General features: G+C 54.3%; 1 protein-coding gene across 7 annotated transcripts in view; it reads right to left on the bottom strand.

Annotated features, from left to right (window-relative positions):
• The window catches only part of PRKAG2 (protein kinase AMP-activated non-catalytic subunit gamma 2), a 241261-nt gene that overhangs the window by 148847 nt on the left and 72835 nt on the right, over positions 1–19579 (bottom strand). For all 7 annotated transcript variants that reach the window (XM_064487191.1, XM_064487194.1, XM_064487192.1 and 4 more), the window contains exons 2-3: positions 18449–18520; positions 15325–15604 (exon numbers count right to left, since the gene is read on the bottom strand). In XM_064487191.1, coding sequence (XP_064343261.1) covers positions 15325–15604; positions 18449–18520 — 352 coding nt within the window. The remainder of the gene's footprint in view (positions 1–15324; positions 15605–18448; positions 18521–19579) is intronic.

Genomic DNA, 19579 nt, shown 5'->3' with positions numbered 1-19579 from the left:
GACGGATCTGCCGTCACATCCCAGGCACTGGCGCATGTGTCACCCAGCGGGGTACACCCAGGTGCTGGCACCTGGCCATTGGCCCCCATTCCCACTCCCCGCTGCTCCCCTGCTCTGCTGGCACACAGGGGGCTGGCCCTGCCGCCATGATGCCCAGGCTCCCCTCCTGGCCGGCCTCTGGCTGTGGGGAGGGGGACGCCTTGGGCAGCACCTCTGGCTCTGGTCCTGCCAGAAGGTCACCTCCATGTGTCCCTGTCCCACACTGCATTGCTCTCCTCCCTGCCCCTTCCCCAGGGACGTAGAGGGGTCGTCAGTAACCCAGGTTGGCCCCCTACTCTTACCTGGCTTCTCAGCTCCTCCCTCACCTTTATAACTATGTCATCTTTATGTTCCATCTTATTTACTTATTTATTTACTTATTTATTATTTTATTTATTTATTTATTTAACTAATTTATTTGACATTAACAATCAATTATGGATATTTTATGTACCTACATTAATCAGTTCTGAAAAACTCTCAAAACTAAGCCAAATAACACACGGCTCCCATCCCAACACTGATCAATTTGCAAGAATTCCAGCGTCTGGTTACCTAAACTGAAAACCAAGATGTTGGATGAGATCTCTTCTTTTTTTTTTTAATTTAATCTGTTTACATTTATTATAAATATATATATATACCTACACATTTATATTATCTTATACTACATTTAATGAAAAAGAATACAAAAACAAATGTATGTATGTCTATGGATGACTGAAACGTGATGCTGTGCACAAGAAACTGACACAACATTGTAAACTGACTAGACTTCCATTAAAAAAAAACAACAACTGAATCCACCAGAAGAAAGAGGAAAAGACATCTGTTTTAAAGACTCAGCGTGGTTCCATCCTGCTGGTAGGAGGCGGACTGACAGGTAATGCAATGGCTTACGTCCTTAAGAAAAGACTGGGATGGGGTTGGCGTGGAGGTTCTGCAGGGTAACCGGCCTCCAGCTCCAGACCCATGTCCCGGGGACTAAGTCACTGAGTCTGACCCGGATCTAGATTCAGGCGAACAGGCCCGGTCGATGCTAATGGGCTGTCAAGCAGCCTGGGGTCAGCTGGTTTTGCGTCTGTGTCCGCGGGTGAGCGGAGGCAGGGAGGTTCTCAGCACTGGGAGGTCCTTGGCATGTGAATCGGAGACTTGGAGACTCCAAGTTAAAGTCTTAAAGGCCCAAGTTCATTCCTCCACACAGAGTACAAAACCCTTGGCATTTGAAGGGAAAACAGACTTTTATTTGAAAAATAAACTGGAGTTTCTGGGAGAGAAAAGAAGGGCTGTCTGGGATCCCACACAGAGACGTGTGAAAGACAGAAGTTCCACAAGTTAAATCAACTTCTCTGGGAAGCTCACTAGCATCTCCCGACAGCCTCAGACACAGATCCACAGACCAGGGGCTGGGTCTAAAGACTCCGCCCCAGAATCACAGTCATCTGCGATGGCATGCTAGTATTTTAACTACAAACAGAAAATTAAATTTATTTTGGGTGTTGGACACACATAACCTTGGTCACAGTTATGAGCTGGTCTCAGAAACAGTTCAAACGTCTGCCTGTCCACATTTCTGGCAAAACCTCAATGCTTCCTTCCACCCCACTGACTCTTTGTGCCCTGAAGTTCCCCGCAGGACTCACTTCACAGGCATTCCAAACCCATCCTGCTGTTCATGACCATCTAGGGTGGTATTTGCCAAAGTGCGATCACATCCCCCACCCCTGCTCCCTCGTGCAGCCAGCTGCGTGTGGCAGATACAGCGCTTTTACTCCGAAGGAGAGTCGAACTGAAAAGAGCACACACAGGCCAGGCTACGCACTGCTTCACCAGAAGCGGTTTCCAGTCGTGTACGTGCACATGCTGGATTACGGCATAAAACACGTTTGTGACTGTGGGCGGCAGTCATGGGGGTTTCAGACCACTGCTGCGACGATGCTTCGGGGCCTCACCTGAATGCCCTGTGCTGCACATTTCCTTCACCAGGCTGCTGCCAACTCCCCGGGTCCCAGGGCGTGCGCTCCACCCTCTCCTCTCCGTCCGTCTACAGATACCAGTCATGGCCGAGAGTAGCCCTCGAGGTCATCAGAGTAGGGGGCTGTCCAGGTCGGCGATTTTCAATGCTTTTTTTCTAGTAGGACAACAATAAAGTCCCAGTGCCCAGGGGGCAACTTCCATCCACAGCAGTCACTTGGGGTGGACCGCTGCCCATGAAGGACAGGATGCCATTTCTTGCTTAGTGGGGGACCAGCTAGTGAAATGTCACCTTCTCACCCCAAGAGCTGTCACCGCATGATCGGGGGTTCTGGGAAGACGACCACTTGCAAAAAAAAGCATGTTGGTTTTGATGCTAGAAACCCCTTCTCAGTTACATGCTAAATGTGCCAACTACCCCCACAGCACGTCACCTTTCACTTCTGTGGTGCAATGCCTTTGCCAGAACCTGCCCTGAGAGCTGGTTTTGGTCTGAGGGTGGCAGACCAGGAGCCTACGAAGGAAGAGGACAGAAAAGAGAGCCCCAGGATCCTCGGAATAACCCTGCCCCTTTCCCATGTGACGTGGGCAGCCCTCTTTTTAACAAGTGAGGATGGTGTCCATCCTTCATCTAGACCCACATGCACATCCAGACACATCCTCAGCCCAGACCCAGTGCCCTTCCCAGGTAGGGAGACAATCTGGGTTCTCGTGTTGCTTGGAGGGGAGGGGGAAGGAGGGGCTGGGCCCCAGAAGAGCACAGGAAATAAGAGACAAGCATGGGAAAAGCCAAACACATGATTTTCCCAAAGACAGAAGGTAACAGGAGTGTATCACAAGGGAACACAGACTGCGCAGAAACTTAAAATAAGTCATATCGAGAGCTCTGGCAGATTGCTCAAGGCAAGAATAACCAGGCGAGGGTTTACGGAGAAGGCAGGGAGAGAGGAGGTCTCAGAGGAGGCGGGAGGCCATCATATCCGATCTCTAGGTCTATTTTAGGGGCTGCCGGCTGGTCCCCCCACTTCCGTGTCCACATTCTCTCTGAGCAGTAGCCAGACTAGTCCCCTCCAAGGGCCAAGTCATTCCCTTAGCAATCCCTGCCGGTGGCTCCCTGGATCACTTAGTCTGGAATCCTGCCCTGGCCTGGGAGCCCCACCCCACCTCTCCCAGAACACCTCCCTCTCCCTCCCCACTTGGTTCTAGCCACACTCTGCCCCAGGACATTTGCACTGCTCTTCCCTCTGCCAGGCATGCCCTGCCCCACACAGCTGCCCAGCCACTTCCCGGCTCCATCCTGTCTCTGCTCGAATGCCTCCGTTATCACTTTCCTGACGGTCCTACATTAAAGACCCCTCCATCCTTTACCACTTTACCCTTGTTTTTCTTGGAGCCGTGCGACATTTTTCGCCTCCCCTCCCTAGAACGCAGTCCCCACAGGGCCAGGGGCTCACTTGTTCGTGGCTGTGTCCCCAGTGCCCAGTATCACAGCAGGTTCTCATTGAATATTGACTGAATGGGTATGCAACGTGAGACGGCTCCCCTTTAAAACGACTGGTCAGGCTGGTCAGGGGTGGGGCCCGCTTGCTGCTCTGTAACGCCAGCTTTCTTCTGTTTAGGAGGTGCATCTGAAGGTGAACATCCCAACCTTGGAAAAGCACGTGGAGACTGGGTCCTGCCTCTGTCCCTGTGAGGTTATATCGCCCTCTAGTGGTCACTCAGTGGCAAAGCCAGAAAGGACCCTGGAGTTCCGCAGAATCTGTCGGGGCTGTTCCCAGGGCCCCTGGGACCCAGGGCGGCTCTCTCACCCCCACAATTTCCTGTGGGAAATCAGATTCAAGCAAGCATTCAGAATAGAAGGGGGACACACATTTAGCCCGTCTTGTCTCGAATGTGGGAGAGACTGAGCATGGGCATCCTTCCTTCTGCTCTGTGGTTCCAGGTGCCCTTGTACACAGTGGGGGTGGCTGCCCCTTCAGAGCCCCAGGTCATCGAGAGCTACATGGGAGCTTTCCCAAAGTAAACTGCTCTTTTAAAAAGAAACCAAGTGGAAGGAGTGATACAGAGAACATGTAGAAAAAGTGAATTTACAGAAGGCAGAAAGCAGACCTAACTAAAGACCTCGCCAAAGCTGGCCTGATAAGCTTGCTTGCTATTTACTTTGTTGCGGGAGAGTTTTGGAGGAAAAAGACTGGGGACTGACATATAATGAGGCTTTTGCTAATTGGCTCTTAGCATTTCCTCCTTCTCTGGCTCAGTTGTGGTCACGTAGCAGAGAAGACGTCCCTACACAAAACCGACCGCCCCCACCTGTCCGTTTACCTGCTCTGTTTCCCCTCACAACACAGCGGCGGGGGGATTAAAATCTGTCTGCACTCCAGTTCTCCCCCACCGAGCCCAGATTAGCTCTTCCAGCTTTGTCTTCATCACCATCTGAACGAGCGTCACCTCTGCCACCAAGGAGGTGTATGAGTTAGTTAGGATAGTTTAATGGCATCTACAGAACCATATCACTTAAAAGAGACTAAAGTACCAGGACGTTTATTATCTAAAACACTAAGCCCCGTGATGCAAACTGTGTCAAGATTCCTTCCCGCCCGTCTGCCCCGCCACCCTCTGTGCTGGCCTGGTCACAAGATGGCCAGTGTGTCCAGACACCGTGTCCTCACACCACAGTCAGAGGGAGGAGAGGGCCTCAGTCCTCGGGTATCTCTTTGTCGGGGGGGGGGGGGCGGCGGCATCTTTTCTTTGCTCTTTTACAGAGTCCTCCTTACGTTTTGTTGGTTCACCCTGAGGCCGGTGACCTGGAAGCCAGACACACTCCCAATGGGAAAGGGTATTAGACCATCTGCACTCATGCCCTGGGGCTGGGCCCTGGGTAAAACCAGGTTCTGTTATGAAGAAAGACGGGGGTGGGGAATGGCGGCTGCCAGGTGGCCACTGGAGTTGGCCAGCTCACCTGGTGCGTGTAATGAACTTGGGGAATGAAGGCCAAGGACGGGGTACAGGCAAGAAAAGAGGGGGTTGCTGCACATGGCAGCCGAGGGCAGCACGGCCACCTGCCCGCATCCCCTCTGCGGCAGGAGGCACCCCTAGGATGTGCCCAGTAGACGAGGGCTCCGCCCTCTGACAGCTCGCACACAGAGGGGCGGCGCACTGTAAAGGACGCGCGAATACGCAGGGGCCAAGCAGACACAGAAAGATGGTACTGGTGGCTCTCGGCCCCGCGAGGGAGCCACCCGAGACTGCAGGTTAATTCTTCATAGGAGCAAACTCCCGGGTGTCCTCGCCAAGAGGGTGAGTCAGGCTTTGCTGAGCCCCCGCTGCAGCTCACGGGCGATGACTGCGCTGCTGAGCTAGGGGCCCAGAGCAGGTGGCGTGCCTGCCTTGGGGATAAACAGCTGCCTTGCAGGGTGGCCTGGAGGCCAACGCCCGCTCTGGGCTGGAGGAGCAAACCTGCACCCGACTCGGAGCCCTGGGCGGATGCTGCGGGAGCTGCGAGGAGGTGCTGCCTTAGGGAACTCGCTTTACTGCACGAACAGGAGACTGACACAGGTACACGTCCCTGGACACGCCAGAGGGGCTGGAGGCTGACTCGGGGCAGGCAGTTCTGGGGGACAGACGGTCTCCTTGGGGCCATGAGGACACATGAGAGGTGTCGCCCAGACTAAAACCCAGCAATGTAGTGGAGAACAAAAGCAGCACAGAGATGGACACACACTGCCCCGTCACGACCTGTCCCGGCATCTCCTGTCCGCCTCTGAGCGCGCTCAAGTCTCCCCTGTCCTGAAGCAAACAAGCCAGCCCTCAGCTTCCACTGACTCCGTCCACCCACTTGCTGCCCGTCCACCCGCCTTCGTCAGGAGAGGCTCTCCTGTGCCATAGTGAGAACTGCGCCCTGACTTCTCGGTAGTTTGACCTAAAAAGGGTTTCCGTCTCGCTGGCGTCACAGTCCCACACCAGGAGGGCAGCTGGCCTGGCAGCTCCCCTGACAAGGCACCAGGCCTGGCCACCTGCCTCCTGCCCCCTCAGCACCTCCGCCTTCTTTGCCTCCAGCCGTGTAAACACAGAAGGAACTCACATCTGCCCTTAACTGTCTTAGGTTGGGAAGTGACGTCCTCTCACTCCTTTTGGTGGAAACCCCATCATGTGGTCCCAACGCAGCCTTGGGAGGGGATGGGAGGAGCGGAGGAGCCTGGGCTGTGCAGGGAGCCCTCGTTCACCTTCCCTTCTGACCCAAATGCCCGAGAAAAGGCCAGCATCTCTCACTCCCGGCCTCCCACTCGACTCTTGACCCACAAACCCGGCTTCCTTTCCCTCCTGACTACCGACACTGCACTCTTGAAGATCACCAATGATTCTGACGTTAAGTCACAAGGAACTCGCAGCGGCCGAGATGGCCTCACGTCCAGCCCTCTCTCCCCATCAGGGACGGGTCTCAGCCACGTGGCAGTTTCTGGCACTGAAAGTACTTGTGATGGAAAGATAGCGGGTCAAACTCGACGTGCGACTCTCAGTCCGTCTGTCACTCGGCACCAGCTTCCTGGGGCAGGTTGCTGTTTCTGCAGCTGCCTGGACCAGAGTGCCCAAACCAGGGACATGGGAAAGTCTTCTCTCTCAGCCTGGAGGCCGGAGCCTGAAATCAAGGTCACAGTGTAAGTCGGCAGGACCGCACTCCTTCCCGGCCTCTTCCGGCTTCTGGTGGCTGCCGGCAACCCTTGGCTTGCAGACACATCACTCCTGTATTTACCCTGGCTGTCCTGTGCCTTCTCCCTGTGTGTCTCTGTCTTCCATCACCACCTTCTTATAAATACCAGTCCTGTGGGACTAGGTGCCCACCTGCTCTGGTAGGACTTTGTCTTAACTAATTACACCTTCAATGACTTTGTTTCTGGATAAGGTCACATTTGGAGATGCTGGCGGTTAGGACTTCAACATGTCTTTGTAGAGGGGACACAATTAAACCTGTAACACTTATTATACGGATTCAATGACACTGTATATCTTTATAATCCACCTAACAGTGTCTGAAATAAGCCCTTTATCTTGCCTAATCCCTCAGCTAGCCCTGGGCCTGATAACCTGACTGCAATTCCCATATGACCCTTGCCTTTCTGACCCGCCAACCAGACACTATGACCTTGTGTGACTGGATTAGATGCCTTCCTAAAATTGGTGGACTGTGCCTACAAAACGTTTTTTCTTTAACTGAAGCGCGGCCGGCTGACAGCGTCGTGTCCGTCCCCGGCGCAGCAGTGACTCGGCTGCACGTGCTCGCTCTCCTTCGCTCTAGGTTATTATAAGGCATTGAGTATAATTCGCTGTGCTGTGCAGCAGGGCCTTGTTGTGTCTACTGTGTGCAGAGCCCACAGGGCGTTCACGCCCCTCCAGGGACTGTACAAAACAGCAACTTCGGACTCAGCTTCATCTTCTTGTTCTGCGATGTCACATGAGTAATCGAACAACAACGGAGCTCCACCAGGGCAGCCGGCCCCCACCAGCGCCTTCTAGAAAGGACAGGGATGCGTCATCCCCCTCACCCGGTCTCGGGGAGGGCGGGGCGGCGGCTGGCTGCTCCTCTGAAGGCTTTGTTCTCCCACCGTCAGTCGCGCAGACAACGCAAGCATCAAAATCCACCTCCTTTTCGTGGGGGCGGGGGCGGGAGGGGCTGGCAGGAAGGCTCTTGTTAAAAGGAGACGTTTGGAGTCAGTGATGGCAGGTGGGAACCGGGAGGTGGTGTGGAGTTGGGAAGTGAGGCCCAAACGAAATGCACTTTCCAGGAGACTGCCTCCTCCCCCCAGTGTCAGAGACGGTCTCTCAGCATCTCCCCGCCTCGGGTGGTTTGCTCTTGATTCTCTTCCAAGCCAGGTCTCTGCGGGTTGTCTGAGGACCGGGAGTCAGAGCGGCCGCAGCCCACGTGCTCCTCCGCGTCGGCTGCAGCATCCCAGGAGGTGGGATGAGCCGAGACTCTGCTGGACACGAAGTCTCTGAGCCACACCATTCAGAGGGCAAAGAAAGGGCCCAGGATGTCCCCGAGAACCTCAGGCTAACAAGAGCGCTGGTGGACCAGGCTAAGGAAAGCTCGTGTTCAGCTGTCGGTGCCACAGGATGGCTGGGCCCGTTAGAAAGATGGAAGTGTTTCTGGTGGTGAACAGCCACGTCCAGGGACTTCCTGCCCCTCCTGGGACGTCCAACCCCACTACCCGGCAAAACGGCTACCCCAACAGGTAACCACAGGACAGGCTGCCTCTAGTGCCAAGGCTGGGCTCCCTTCTGTTCCCAGGGGTCCGGTGTGGCCTCATTTTGAATATCATCCTCAATTAGACCGCCACTGAGCGGGGCGAGGGAGAGGGACAGACACTGCGTTGGCACCGATGTCGCAGTGCTGGCTTGTGACATCGCAACACCTTTAGCAAGTCAGGGTCAACCCGGATGGCGCTGCATCGGCTACGCGGCGTGTCCTCCGGGCCTCGCCCAGCTTTGCTCCCTGGGACCCAAAGGGAAAGAAAAAGGAGGAAGGATTCAAGTTGAAAAATACTCTCTATAAAAGGAGTATTTTACTCTGCAAGACAGTACAGTAGTGGGGCAGCAGAAAGCCCATTTACTGTCCCCAAACCTGTGGGTGGTGGGGTCACGTCAGAAGAACACTCCTAAGTTCGGGGGGCAGAGGGGGGCGAGGCAGGAGCAGGGCAGCCAGAACGGGGAGCTGGGCTGAGCGCGGAGCCGCCACCAGACCGTCCACCCGGAGCGCCGTTGGTCCCAGGGCCGCAGAGGCGAGTCTGTGCCACGGCCCTGCCTGTGCTCGCAGGGTGCGTTTCACCTTTGCCTCACCTTCTGACCCCAAACCTGACTTGCCCAAGGAGATCCTTTTATAAACAGAGAATCTGTCTTCCAAAGACAAAGTCTGCCCATCACCAAGAATATTAAAAGAACAGATGCAGCTTGAAGGCAGTTCTCAAAGAAGGCTTTCAAAAATGTGAGGAATTACTGTTCCTCGTTGTGGAAGGAAGAAGAAACGGTCCAGAGTTAGCATGAAGACTAGCTCCCTCCCCCGCTCGCCAGGCCCAGGAGCCCGCAGAGGCTATCAGGACTCGTCCTCCTTGGCACCAGCCATGCCCCCGCCCGCCCTGCACGACGGTGCCAGCAGGGTGGGGAGGTGAGCTGCCCTCGCCTGGCCACGCACCCGGCGCTCCTTCTGGTGGGAAGCAGGCAGCGCCCGTCCACCTGGAGACGGGTGCTCATTCAGAGCCTGAGCCACAGGGCTGCCGACGCTGTTTCACAGCCGGAAAAGTCAGTCTTTGGAATTAAGCCAAAACACAGTCTTTGCTTCCGAGGGGCGTGTAAAAGCTCCCGAGAGAAACACTCCCTTTGAGCAAGATGTGTACTTTTCCCCGTCCTCCCGAAGGTGTGGGTACAAGCCTTGGAGAGAAAATCTTGACTCCTAGAAAGAGGGGGAGTTCTACAAATGTCAGGGGAGATGAGATCTGGGCTCTCTAAGCTAGAAGAACTGACCTCTAAGTGTTCCTCGGGCGAGAGAACCATCTTCCTCTACCACCCCCGTCAAGTGGAGCGGTCCCCGGACCCTGGGTGGACGCATCCTGCCCAGTTCCAAAAGCCTATTCAAGAAAACCAGTGTATGTTCTTGTAATTCACAGCTGGCCTCGTTCCACAAAGGACTTGAGGTGCAAGGAGATACAGGACACACCTGGATACTCTAAGTTAAAAGGAGGCGGGAACTGACCTGAGACCCCTGTGAATGAAATATACTGCAGCCGTATCAGTAAACAAAGGACGCTGTGGCCATCAAGTCATCGGCTGGTACCGCCGCCCCCGACAGCGAATAGGCGGAACTTGGGATGGAGGCAAGCAGGCGGCCCGGCCCCTGCAGCCGCCCACAATGGCAGTCCTTTGGGGAGGTGTTAGGGGCAAGGTGGGAGCAAGGGTGCAGCTGGATCCCCAAACCCAGTAATGTTTCCTTAAAAGTGCCCTCGAGCTGTCCGCCCCCCTCTCCCCTGCCCTACTCAGCACAGGAACTGGGTGGGCTTCTCTCCTTGGTCTCACTTTCCAGAACTCTCCTCAATCCTCCCCAACTCAGTCCACCTTGCAGAGCCTTCCCTTCACTCACCCTGACCCCCTCTGCCCTTTCCAGCAGGAGCCCATCCGGCTCTCGGCCTGATCAGTACACCAAAGCTCCGAGTCTCAAGCCTGCCAACCTCCAGGGGCGGCGAGAAGGACTGTGAATACTGACATCACAGTTATAAATGTCTGCACCCTTTAGAAAGGCCCGACACCCCAAGTTTAAGATATTCACTCACTTTGGGGAATACTGAAAAACCACTTGTTCCGTATAGAAATGGTTTTGGTGCAAGGAATGACCTCTAGTCTTCCTCCTCCTAAATGGCTAGTCAGTCGCCCTGTCACTGGCTTATTTATTCCTAGAAACCCATTCCTGCAGAGCAGAGTCTGAGCACCTGGGTTCAAAGTGGATTCGGGAGTTGGACCGCCTGTGTTCACATCTTGGTTCTGCCGGTTATCGGCGGCGTGGCCTTTGCTCAGGGACTTGGCCCCTCAGTGCCTCAGTGTCTACGATGATGAAAATGGTAAAAGCACCACTTCATGGAGTTTTTATGGAGACTAAAACAACGGTCACATATGATGCATCTAGAACGTGCGTGGCAGATGTTTATAGCTGTTATCAGTGATTAGGGAGCAAAGTTTAGGAACATGAAATTCAGTCCTTCCTGAAGTCCTGCCTTGCTGGCTGTGCAAGATCGTTTGGCTTTTAAAAAGACTTTAACCTTGTTATTTGCAGTTCATGAACATACCGACCTGCACTCCCTTTCCTCATCTCCAACGGCCAGATCACCCTCAATTAAGTTGTAAAAAGTCTTCTGAAGATAAGATTCACTGCTTTCCGGAAGCTTCTACTGCTACCTGGCCACTTAGGATTCTTGAGGAACTAGACAAGGTGTAAACATTTTCCACTTTGTGGGCCACGTGGTCTCCGACGCACAGCTCGGGTCTGCTGTCGCGGCGGGAAAGCCGATGAAAGAAACAAGGGCATGACTGTGTCTGGATGATTCATTTACAAAAATTACTAAAGGTGACAGGTTGGATCTTGTCCTGGGGCATAATATGCCACCACTGTATTAGAGGAAGATGCAGAAAAGTGAGTTATTGCTTGGCTGCTTGGGGTGACTGACCCCAATAATGCAAGGGAAGTAGGTTTGCTACTGACAGCGGGCCTGGGAGGAGCAGGGTGAAAACTCACGTCCCCAGGAGGTGGATCAACACCTCTGAGCCAGGAGACCGCAGGAAGACTACAGCCATTCAAGCAGCCCCTCCAAGAGGTAGGGTCCGTCTGGAACAAAGGTCCGGGTGTCCTCGCTGGGCGACGCACACCCGCCCGCCCGCCTGCACACCCACAGGTCCCAGACCAGCTGCAGCACCTGGAACTGAAGCCTCCATCTGCATTGCCTCTTTCCTTCCTGAGGGGCCTGAGGATGGAATTGCCTCCTTCTCCTTTATGCCCCCTTCGAAGACGTCTGTGCTCAGAATCCCTAACTTCCCTCTTTCTGTCTCCTGATAACAGACAACAGCGTTTACCAAGCTGGAGTGTCACCCGGGGAGTCTGCAGCACCGTTAGAGTCTAGGTCATCACATAGGCCGTAAGTCACAGGACAGGAGGGGGTACAGACAGAACTGGAGGAGAAGCGGGCCTTTCATCACGTTGGGATCGAGGGCTCCCCTCGCGCCGACATCCTTAGTTGTGATGGCTGGACACGATGCTGGTGGTGCGCAGGAAGCAGCGCGCACACGTGCCGCTGTGCGCAGGGTGACGGGCCGAGTTCAACGAGGGCCCCTTCGTACAAATGGGAGGCTGCGTGCGTGCACATGAGCTGTGCAGAGGACAAGGCCGGGGTACAGGTGCCTCCTGGGCTGCCAAGTGGGCCTCTTCTCCAGGAACTTCCCGCCCACCTCCTGGGTGGGTTCCTGGTTATTCTGCTCTTGCTGTGTGACCCCCCAGCCCCCCAATAACTGATTGGCTCAGAGATCCCAACTGGGCTAATCAGACAACCTGTGATGAGGGATTTAGAATGGTAAGTAGAGAGATACAAAGACTACGAATTCTCTGGATCGCACAGAAAGATCCATGAAGTCCTGCTGCCAAGCCCCCAGAACCAGCCTGGCTCCTTCCCTTCCTAAGCCCCAAGCACTCAGCTCTTCTTTGAATTCTGTAAACACACCCAGATCCTTCTGATAAATTGTTTTCCTTGTTAAATAAAAGAGTGGGGTAAGAGTAAAAGGATGGGGACCGAAGATGGATTCAAAAATCAGGCTTATATACACAGGGAACTATATTCAATGTCCTGTAGTAACCGATAGTGAAAAAGAACATGAAAACAAATATATGTATGTGCATGGATGACTGAAACACGCTGTGCACCAGAAATTGACACAACATTGTAAACTGACTAGACTTCAAAAAAAAAAAAAATCAGGCTAGAAATGTACCCCTTAATGCCCCTTGTACAAATTTGGTTCACACATTTCCAGCAGGCAAGGCAGACAGGGAGAACTGGGCCCTTACATGATCAGTGTCCATTATAGACAGAAAACAATCCGGTTGCTCAGGAGTACAGCTACTCTCGGTACCAAGTCAGGAAATTTCTCCCACGGGCCTCGCGTAGCAAACGATGTCTTCGTGACATCCTTCCAGTGGACCTGGTAGGTTTCAGGGGCTGCTTCTTACCAAGACCCTCCATTCAGGGCCGATGGCATTACCCTCAAGCTCAACTTTGAGCAGTTGGTTCTGGGGCAGTGGGAGCAACACATCGCCTAGGCACCTTGATCCAGGAGGAGAGTCAAGTAGGCGGAGAAGCAGATAGACTGTATATCCTCCATGCAAGCCTCACACCAGCACAAGTGAAAAATCAAGCGGGAAGGAGCCTGACGACCCTGCCAGGGAACAAGTGGTGCCTGGACTCTGCCCACACGTGGACCCGGACCTTCCTGCTTCATCGACTGGCGAGGTGGCACTGGCTTCCGGTTGGGGAGGGCCAGGGATCTGGGCTTGGGGGTTCAAGGGCAGCAGCACAGGCAGATTTCCTGGAACCAGGTTCTTCCTGGTCTGGACACCCCCCAACCCAACTCAGAAAGCTTCCCTGAAGAAGCCGAGCCCCCAACCCACCCTAATTGATGTCTGTCTCTACAAGCAGCCCCAGCCACTCCACAGACCTCTTGGGCCCCACCGGCCGCTGCCTAGCCAGGCAGAGATGAGCCTCACAAAGCTACGCTCACCGTGCAGCATCTCACAACAACACCTTTGCAACTGGGTGTTTTCTGGTCAAGAACACTGAATGGCCTTTAAAAACACTGAACGGGAAAAGACAGCATGGACTCCTGCTTGCTGGGGAGCTGACCGCCCGGCCCACCTTCGGTACCCAGCATCCCACCTGCAGGACCCCCCGGACCTCCCAGACCTTGCATCTTGGCTGCTTCTTTCTGCCTTCAGAAATGACCCTGGTCTTAACACCCACAAGTCTTCCCCCTCCCCAGCCAGTGACATGGATTGTAGATCTTGGCTTTTCTGACGTAACCTGTGTACTGGGGGGGGTGCCCCCCAAGATTCATGTCTCTCCAGGAACCTCAGACTGCAATCTTATTGGGTCATTGCACATGTAATTCATTAAGATGAGGTCACCCTGGAGTAGGGTGGGCCCTTCACTCAATGTGGCTGGTGTCCCTAGAAGAAACGGGAAAGCGCACAGAGACACATGGACGGAGAAGACCGCGTGACGACGCAGGTGGAGGCAGAGACTGGAGTGTTGCTTCTATAAGCCAAGGAACACCAAGTACTGCCGGCAACACCGGAAGCTAAGAGAAAGGCGCGGAACAGATCCTTCCCTGGGCCCTTCAGAGGGGCCACAGCCCTGTGACGTCTTGATTTGGGGTTTCTGGCCTCCAGAACTGTGAGAGGATACGTTTCTGTTGTTTAAGCCACCCAGCTTGGGGTTCTTTGTTATGGCTGTCCCAGGAAATTAAGACAACCTTGTTCTGATGTAAGCAACCCATACATGATGCCACCTTTAGAGAAACAGGACACCCTGGTGTAGGTCTGGTCTGACGTTCCTTCCCCTTAGAGGTGGTGCCTGATGGAACATATGAGAATTTCAGGATCCCTGTCCGGGAAGCTGGGGGTGCCCCTTCGGGCATCCAGACATTGGTGTAGAACACACTCCTGATCCGGCTTCATACATGTAGTTCCCAAATGCGTGTCTCCCGTAATGTCTGCGTGAGGACCACTCCGTCCACGTAAGTTCGGTTATCATTGGGGATGACGTTAGGGGTGCTAGGAACAAAACCCCAAGCCACCAAAAAAGAAAATAAAAAGAAAAGAAAGAAGACAGTCCCCCGACCTTTCCTTTTAGGTCCCGGAGACCAAACCTGCACTCTGTCCCGGCCTCACAGATCAAGGAAAGCTCCAACCTGCAGGTCTTGATGCAGATCCAACCCGGAGAGAGGGGAGGACCAGCCCAGACCTCTGACACCCGAGGGCAAGAATGTTTTCCAAATCACTGTCTTCCTGCACAGGAACCTCCTACGTCATCGGAAGGAGCCGTAAAGACTAGGGAGACGCACTGAGACACAGGCCAGGAGAAGATAAGCTCCACCTACTTGCTGGTTCGATTGTCCATTTCCAGTTGTGATCAACAGCACTCAACTGAGAATATTTTATCCTTAGATCACAAGAACCCAGGAGCATCAAGAACCCTCTTAATCACACATTTCCTTCCCTTGTTTCGCTAACAAATCAATCCATGCTACAGAGGTTCTAAAGCAGAAAAACTCAGGATCTGCCAGAAACAGGTGCATTCAAATCCCCCAAATACCAAGCCACGAGCACAGGGCGCCGCACTGGGCAGAGCAAAGCAGGGCCTGGGCTCTGGCCCTGGGCACGGGTCCGGTGTTATCCTCACACCACCAGTGTTTTCAGGGAAGGCTGGAGGCCAGCATTTCATGTGGCTGTCCTGACAATACACACTGTGAGTATCGGGGTGTTCACATGAACCCCACAAGCCATGCTACACCGGGTGGATCAGTGCAGGAAGAAAGTGACAGTGGAAACTGACATTGTTCTGGAGCTAAATCTGTTCTTGGGGGATGGGCACAAATGTACACACTCGGCACCATCACCAACAGCCACCAGGCCAGCCCTGGAGCCCCCGCAGGCGGCCCAGCGGCCACGTGGCCGTGAGAAGGTCCCCGGCAGCCCTGCATCCACCTGCAACAGTAGCATTAATGTCTTACTTTTTCTGGAGCGGGAGAAGAACCTGATGCCCCCGGGCGAGGTAGACGGGTTCGAGTTGGGGGAAGACTCTTTGGACGAGGAGCGGAAGATCCCGCTGAAGCTCATGCGGCGCGGGGAGCGCGGCGGAGACTCCTGGTAGGAGAATGGGAACACGGTTTTAGGGGAGCCGGGGCTGGTCTTGGGCCTCACGGGTGCAGACACAGGGCTGGAGGGCCGGTGCTGGGGGCCCCTGGAGAAGAACCCTTTGGAGGGGCTGCCGGAGCCAAAGGGGCTGTCCACCTGCGGAGAGACGGACAGACGGTGAGGTCACTCGGCACCTGCGCTCCCACCGTCCACATGCCCAGCCCGAGAGCATCCTTGTGGTCTTCCGTGGACAGAGGCGCCTGCGGGGAGCACAGACCCGAGGCCGGCCCGTCCTAGGCCGGTCAGCACCACCCGCAGGCCCACTGGCCTGCGTCTCGCTCTCTAGAAGGGGCTTCCGGGAGGCCAGGGAGGCTGGGCAGGGCAGCGAGAGCGCTCACGTCAGCTCCTTCCCCCTTTATCCTGTTTGCGGGTCTGTCTCCTGGCCTTCACTTCTTGTTTGTTTTTTTTTTTAACTAGCTTTTTTAAAAAAACCTTAAAAACATTTTAAACCTTTACTTATTTGAGGGGGGTAATTAGGTTTATTCATTTATTTTTGATGGAGGTACTAGGGGTTGAACTCAGGACCTCATGCCTGCTAAGCATGTACTCTACCCCTGAGCTATACCCTCCCCTCTTTCTGGCCTTCACTTCTCAAGACATTTGTCCTTCTCGAGGTCTGACTACACTGGAATAATGCTCTCCTGCCCCCCTTCAAAGGAGGAAACACAAATCTCTATGCTCTAAAGGCAGTAGGACTGGGGCTCCATCCAGAGGGGCCCTGGCGTGGGAAGTGATGAGTTTTTCACCTCCAAGCTGCCCCGGCAGTGGAATGGCGGGGGGGGTGGGGGTGACAGAGGTCGGGCAGGAAGTTAATGAGGCCGAGAATATCTGAGGCTCACTTCAGTGATGACTTGAAATTGTAGATATGGTTTGAAAAATGGCTGGACTCCGTATTTAAGCCAAGGCACACAACTCATAGACTCGAGGAATTTCAAATGTATCCTGCTGGTGGGCTTAGGAGCATCTGAGTGCCTGGGTCTGACCCCGGCTTGTCCATCACTGGGCCATCCTGGGCATTCTTAGACTCACTAAGCCTCAGTCTCCTCGTGTGTGAAATCAGGGGCCGTACCCGCCCTTCAGGGCCGTCTGAAGGCGCATCAGCACAGACGTGATGCATGGGAATCATGCTCTGAGCGTTAAACAGCTGCCGCCTCATTGGGAAACCTTCAACGTAGGAGCCAGACAGGCCCACCCAGCTCTGCAGCACGAGAGAAAAACGACTCATCCACTGGGCTCTGGGCAAGGACGCGGCCTGGCAAGAGTTTCCAGCACGCTGAGACCCTGGGTCCATGTGGCTGGTGACCACCGGTGTGTGGGGAAGGGATCTGTCCCTTTGGGGGGCCTGCCAGACCCGGGACCCCTGTGAGCTCTCCCACCACTAGAGGGCGCCCCGCGCTGGGCTCGCAGTTCCTTAAAGGAAGTGATGCCCTCGCGGGGGCGCCACCTTCAGTGACCCTCAACCACATGTCCCCTCCTCCTCGCTGGACCCTAAGGGACCAGTGTGGCCGTGGGGGTGGGAGATAGAGGATGCACAATAATCTCCTTGCCCAGGGGCCTTCTGAGGCAGAGAGGCTGAGCTCCACCAGAGCCTTGTAACTCAAGCAGACAGCAAAGTTCACGTTTCTCTTTCTCTAACCATTTGATGGGAAAAGCATTTAGAGTCTCCATTTCCAGAGCATTTGGTTCAGCCACCATTCATCTACCTCTGAGACTCAGGCTTTCTGGAGATTTTCTGAATCCTAAGAATGGCTGACACGGGGAAGGTTTTGCAGTTGTGGGCGGGGTCTGCCTGTGAACATGGGGAGTGAGCAGCAGACACAGGGACGGAGACGACCCCACAGCAGGTGCGACAAGGAAGACTCTGGACAAAGACACAGGAGTTTGAATCCCAGCTGGGCTTCCAGCAGTGACAAGTGACTGGAGGCAGTGTCATCTATCCAACGGGACCCTTAGGCTGCCTGCCCCACCCCGGCGCGGTGCGGATGATGGACATGCCACAGGGGAAGCACCCTGCACAGCTCCAGGCACGCAGTAAGTACTCCGTGCTATCTGGTCAGCTCTCATCATCACGAATTTGGTACCAATAGGTCCTTGTTACCCATGGGGCGTGTGGGAGGCAGGGCCGATTCACAGAAAGACTCCCTGTGCTGGCTTCGTGATTAAAATGCTCCTAATAAAAATACTTTGAACAGATATATTTATAAGACTTAACAGAGACTTGCAAGTCCTAAAGAAAAGAAAATGAACATATATACTGGTAAATATCAACTACTGTGTCAAACTTTGAAAGGATAAGACCACCATGGCGAATGGTAGATCTCTGTGCTCTAAGAAATTATATTGAAACAACACACTTTTCCAAATTATCACTATAAGTATAATTTTAAAGATGAACATTTTTACAGTATTTTCAGTTTTATTATAAAAATGCGCACGCGCGCATGCACACACACAAACCCCTTATCCTCCTTTAAGGGGATGCACGGAGGCTCTTCAGCAAGGGGATGGTGCAGTGAGACCTAATTAGGGCAGACATTCTAGGAGCCTCTCGGCATCACCCTCTGAGGGTCACGGAGCTGGAAGTGGGGGATGGGACCTCAGGCCCATGGCTTTAACCCTCATTCCATACGTCTCCTAACAGCAGCAAAAACAGCTGGGAGGGGAAGCAGCCTGCACAGGTGAAAGGGAAGAGGAGTCAAGGTCAAGTCTGAGGGCAGAGGTAGGGAGTCACGATGCTAGGCTAACCCAACAGACATCCTCTTCATCCCGCACTGTGAGCTCCGCCTGGGGAGGAGGGAGATTTGCTGAGCAGGTGCTGACGTTCGTTCCAGCCAGGGACAAAAAGGCAGGTGAGGGTCCCCACTAGGACTCGTGCTGAGGGAGTCTTGCCTCAGTGGCAGCTCTGGTGAGCCGTGAGAAGCTGTGAGGAAGTGGCCTTACCTTGCGAGAAGAATGCTTTTCTGAACTCTCCAGGTCTCCATCCAGGAGCGGCATGGCAAAGGCACTCAGGTCCTAGGACAGAAAGAGAGCACGAGGTCAATGACCTGGGCCCTCCAGTGCCCGCCGGGCCTCATCCAGGGGCCCACACGGCCCTGCGTGTGCATCACCACCCCCTCCTGAGTCTCCCTCCAGTGTCAACCACTGGGGAGGAACGAGGATGGCCAAGAAGGTAACAGAAGGGGTAGAGACGCCAGCTGCTCGCAGATCCTGACCTCTCTGCACATTCCCTTCCTCCCGTCGCCCCAGGGAAGGAGCAGCGAGATGAAGGAGGCCAGGACTAGAGGCAGGAAGGGAAAGAGCAGGAGAGGAAAGCGGGGGAGGGGAGAACAGAGCCCGTCTCGGGGCTTCGGGGAATGACCGACGGGCAGGACTTCATCTCATGACCTGAACCTGGTGCAAGGATGCGCGTCCTCCTGGGACAGATGACAGGGCCGGCGGCGTGGGCGGCGTGGGATGGGGGTGGGGGTGTCGAGTGGGGGTGCTGACAGCTGGGGCAAAGTGGTCAGTAAAGCCTGATGACACTGTGGTCCAGAGGAGTGGCCTTGGGGGAGTAGCTCGCTGCAAACTCGTCATGTCTGAAATGAAGTCATCATGTCACCCTCCGTCCTCCAGTATCCTGGCCAGTGAACAGCTCCACATCCCAGGAACAAACCGCACCTGGACTGGAGAACCTACTGTATCCCTTTTTTTCTTCTCTTTTTTCCTTTTTTTTTAAATTGTAGTAAAATACATGTAACACAAGATTTACCATCTTAACCATTTTAAGGGTGCAGCTCAGTGGCGTTAAGCACATTCGCACGGTTGTGCAGCCAACCTCCGGAGCCCTTTCCATTCTGCAAGCTGAAACTCTGCACTCAGTCAACAGTGACTCCCCAGCCCCTTCCCCAAGCCCCTGACACCCCCCCCCGCCCCCCGCAGTTCTGCTCCCTGGCTCTGTGAATGTGATGACCCTAGGGACCTCAGGTAAGTGGAATCGTACGCTATTTGTCTTCTGGTGACTGGCTTATTTCACTGAGCACCATGTCCTCAGGTTCATCCAGGCTGTAGCCCGTGTCAGGGTTCCCTTCCTTT

This window comes from Camelus dromedarius, chromosome 7, assembly GCF_036321535.1.
Source record: "Camelus dromedarius isolate mCamDro1 chromosome 7, mCamDro1.pat, whole genome shotgun sequence".
Lineage (NCBI taxonomy): Eukaryota > Metazoa > Chordata > Mammalia > Artiodactyla > Camelidae > Camelus > Camelus dromedarius.
Note: the sequence above shows the minus strand (reverse complement) of the source record. Positions and strands in the feature narration are given on the sequence as shown.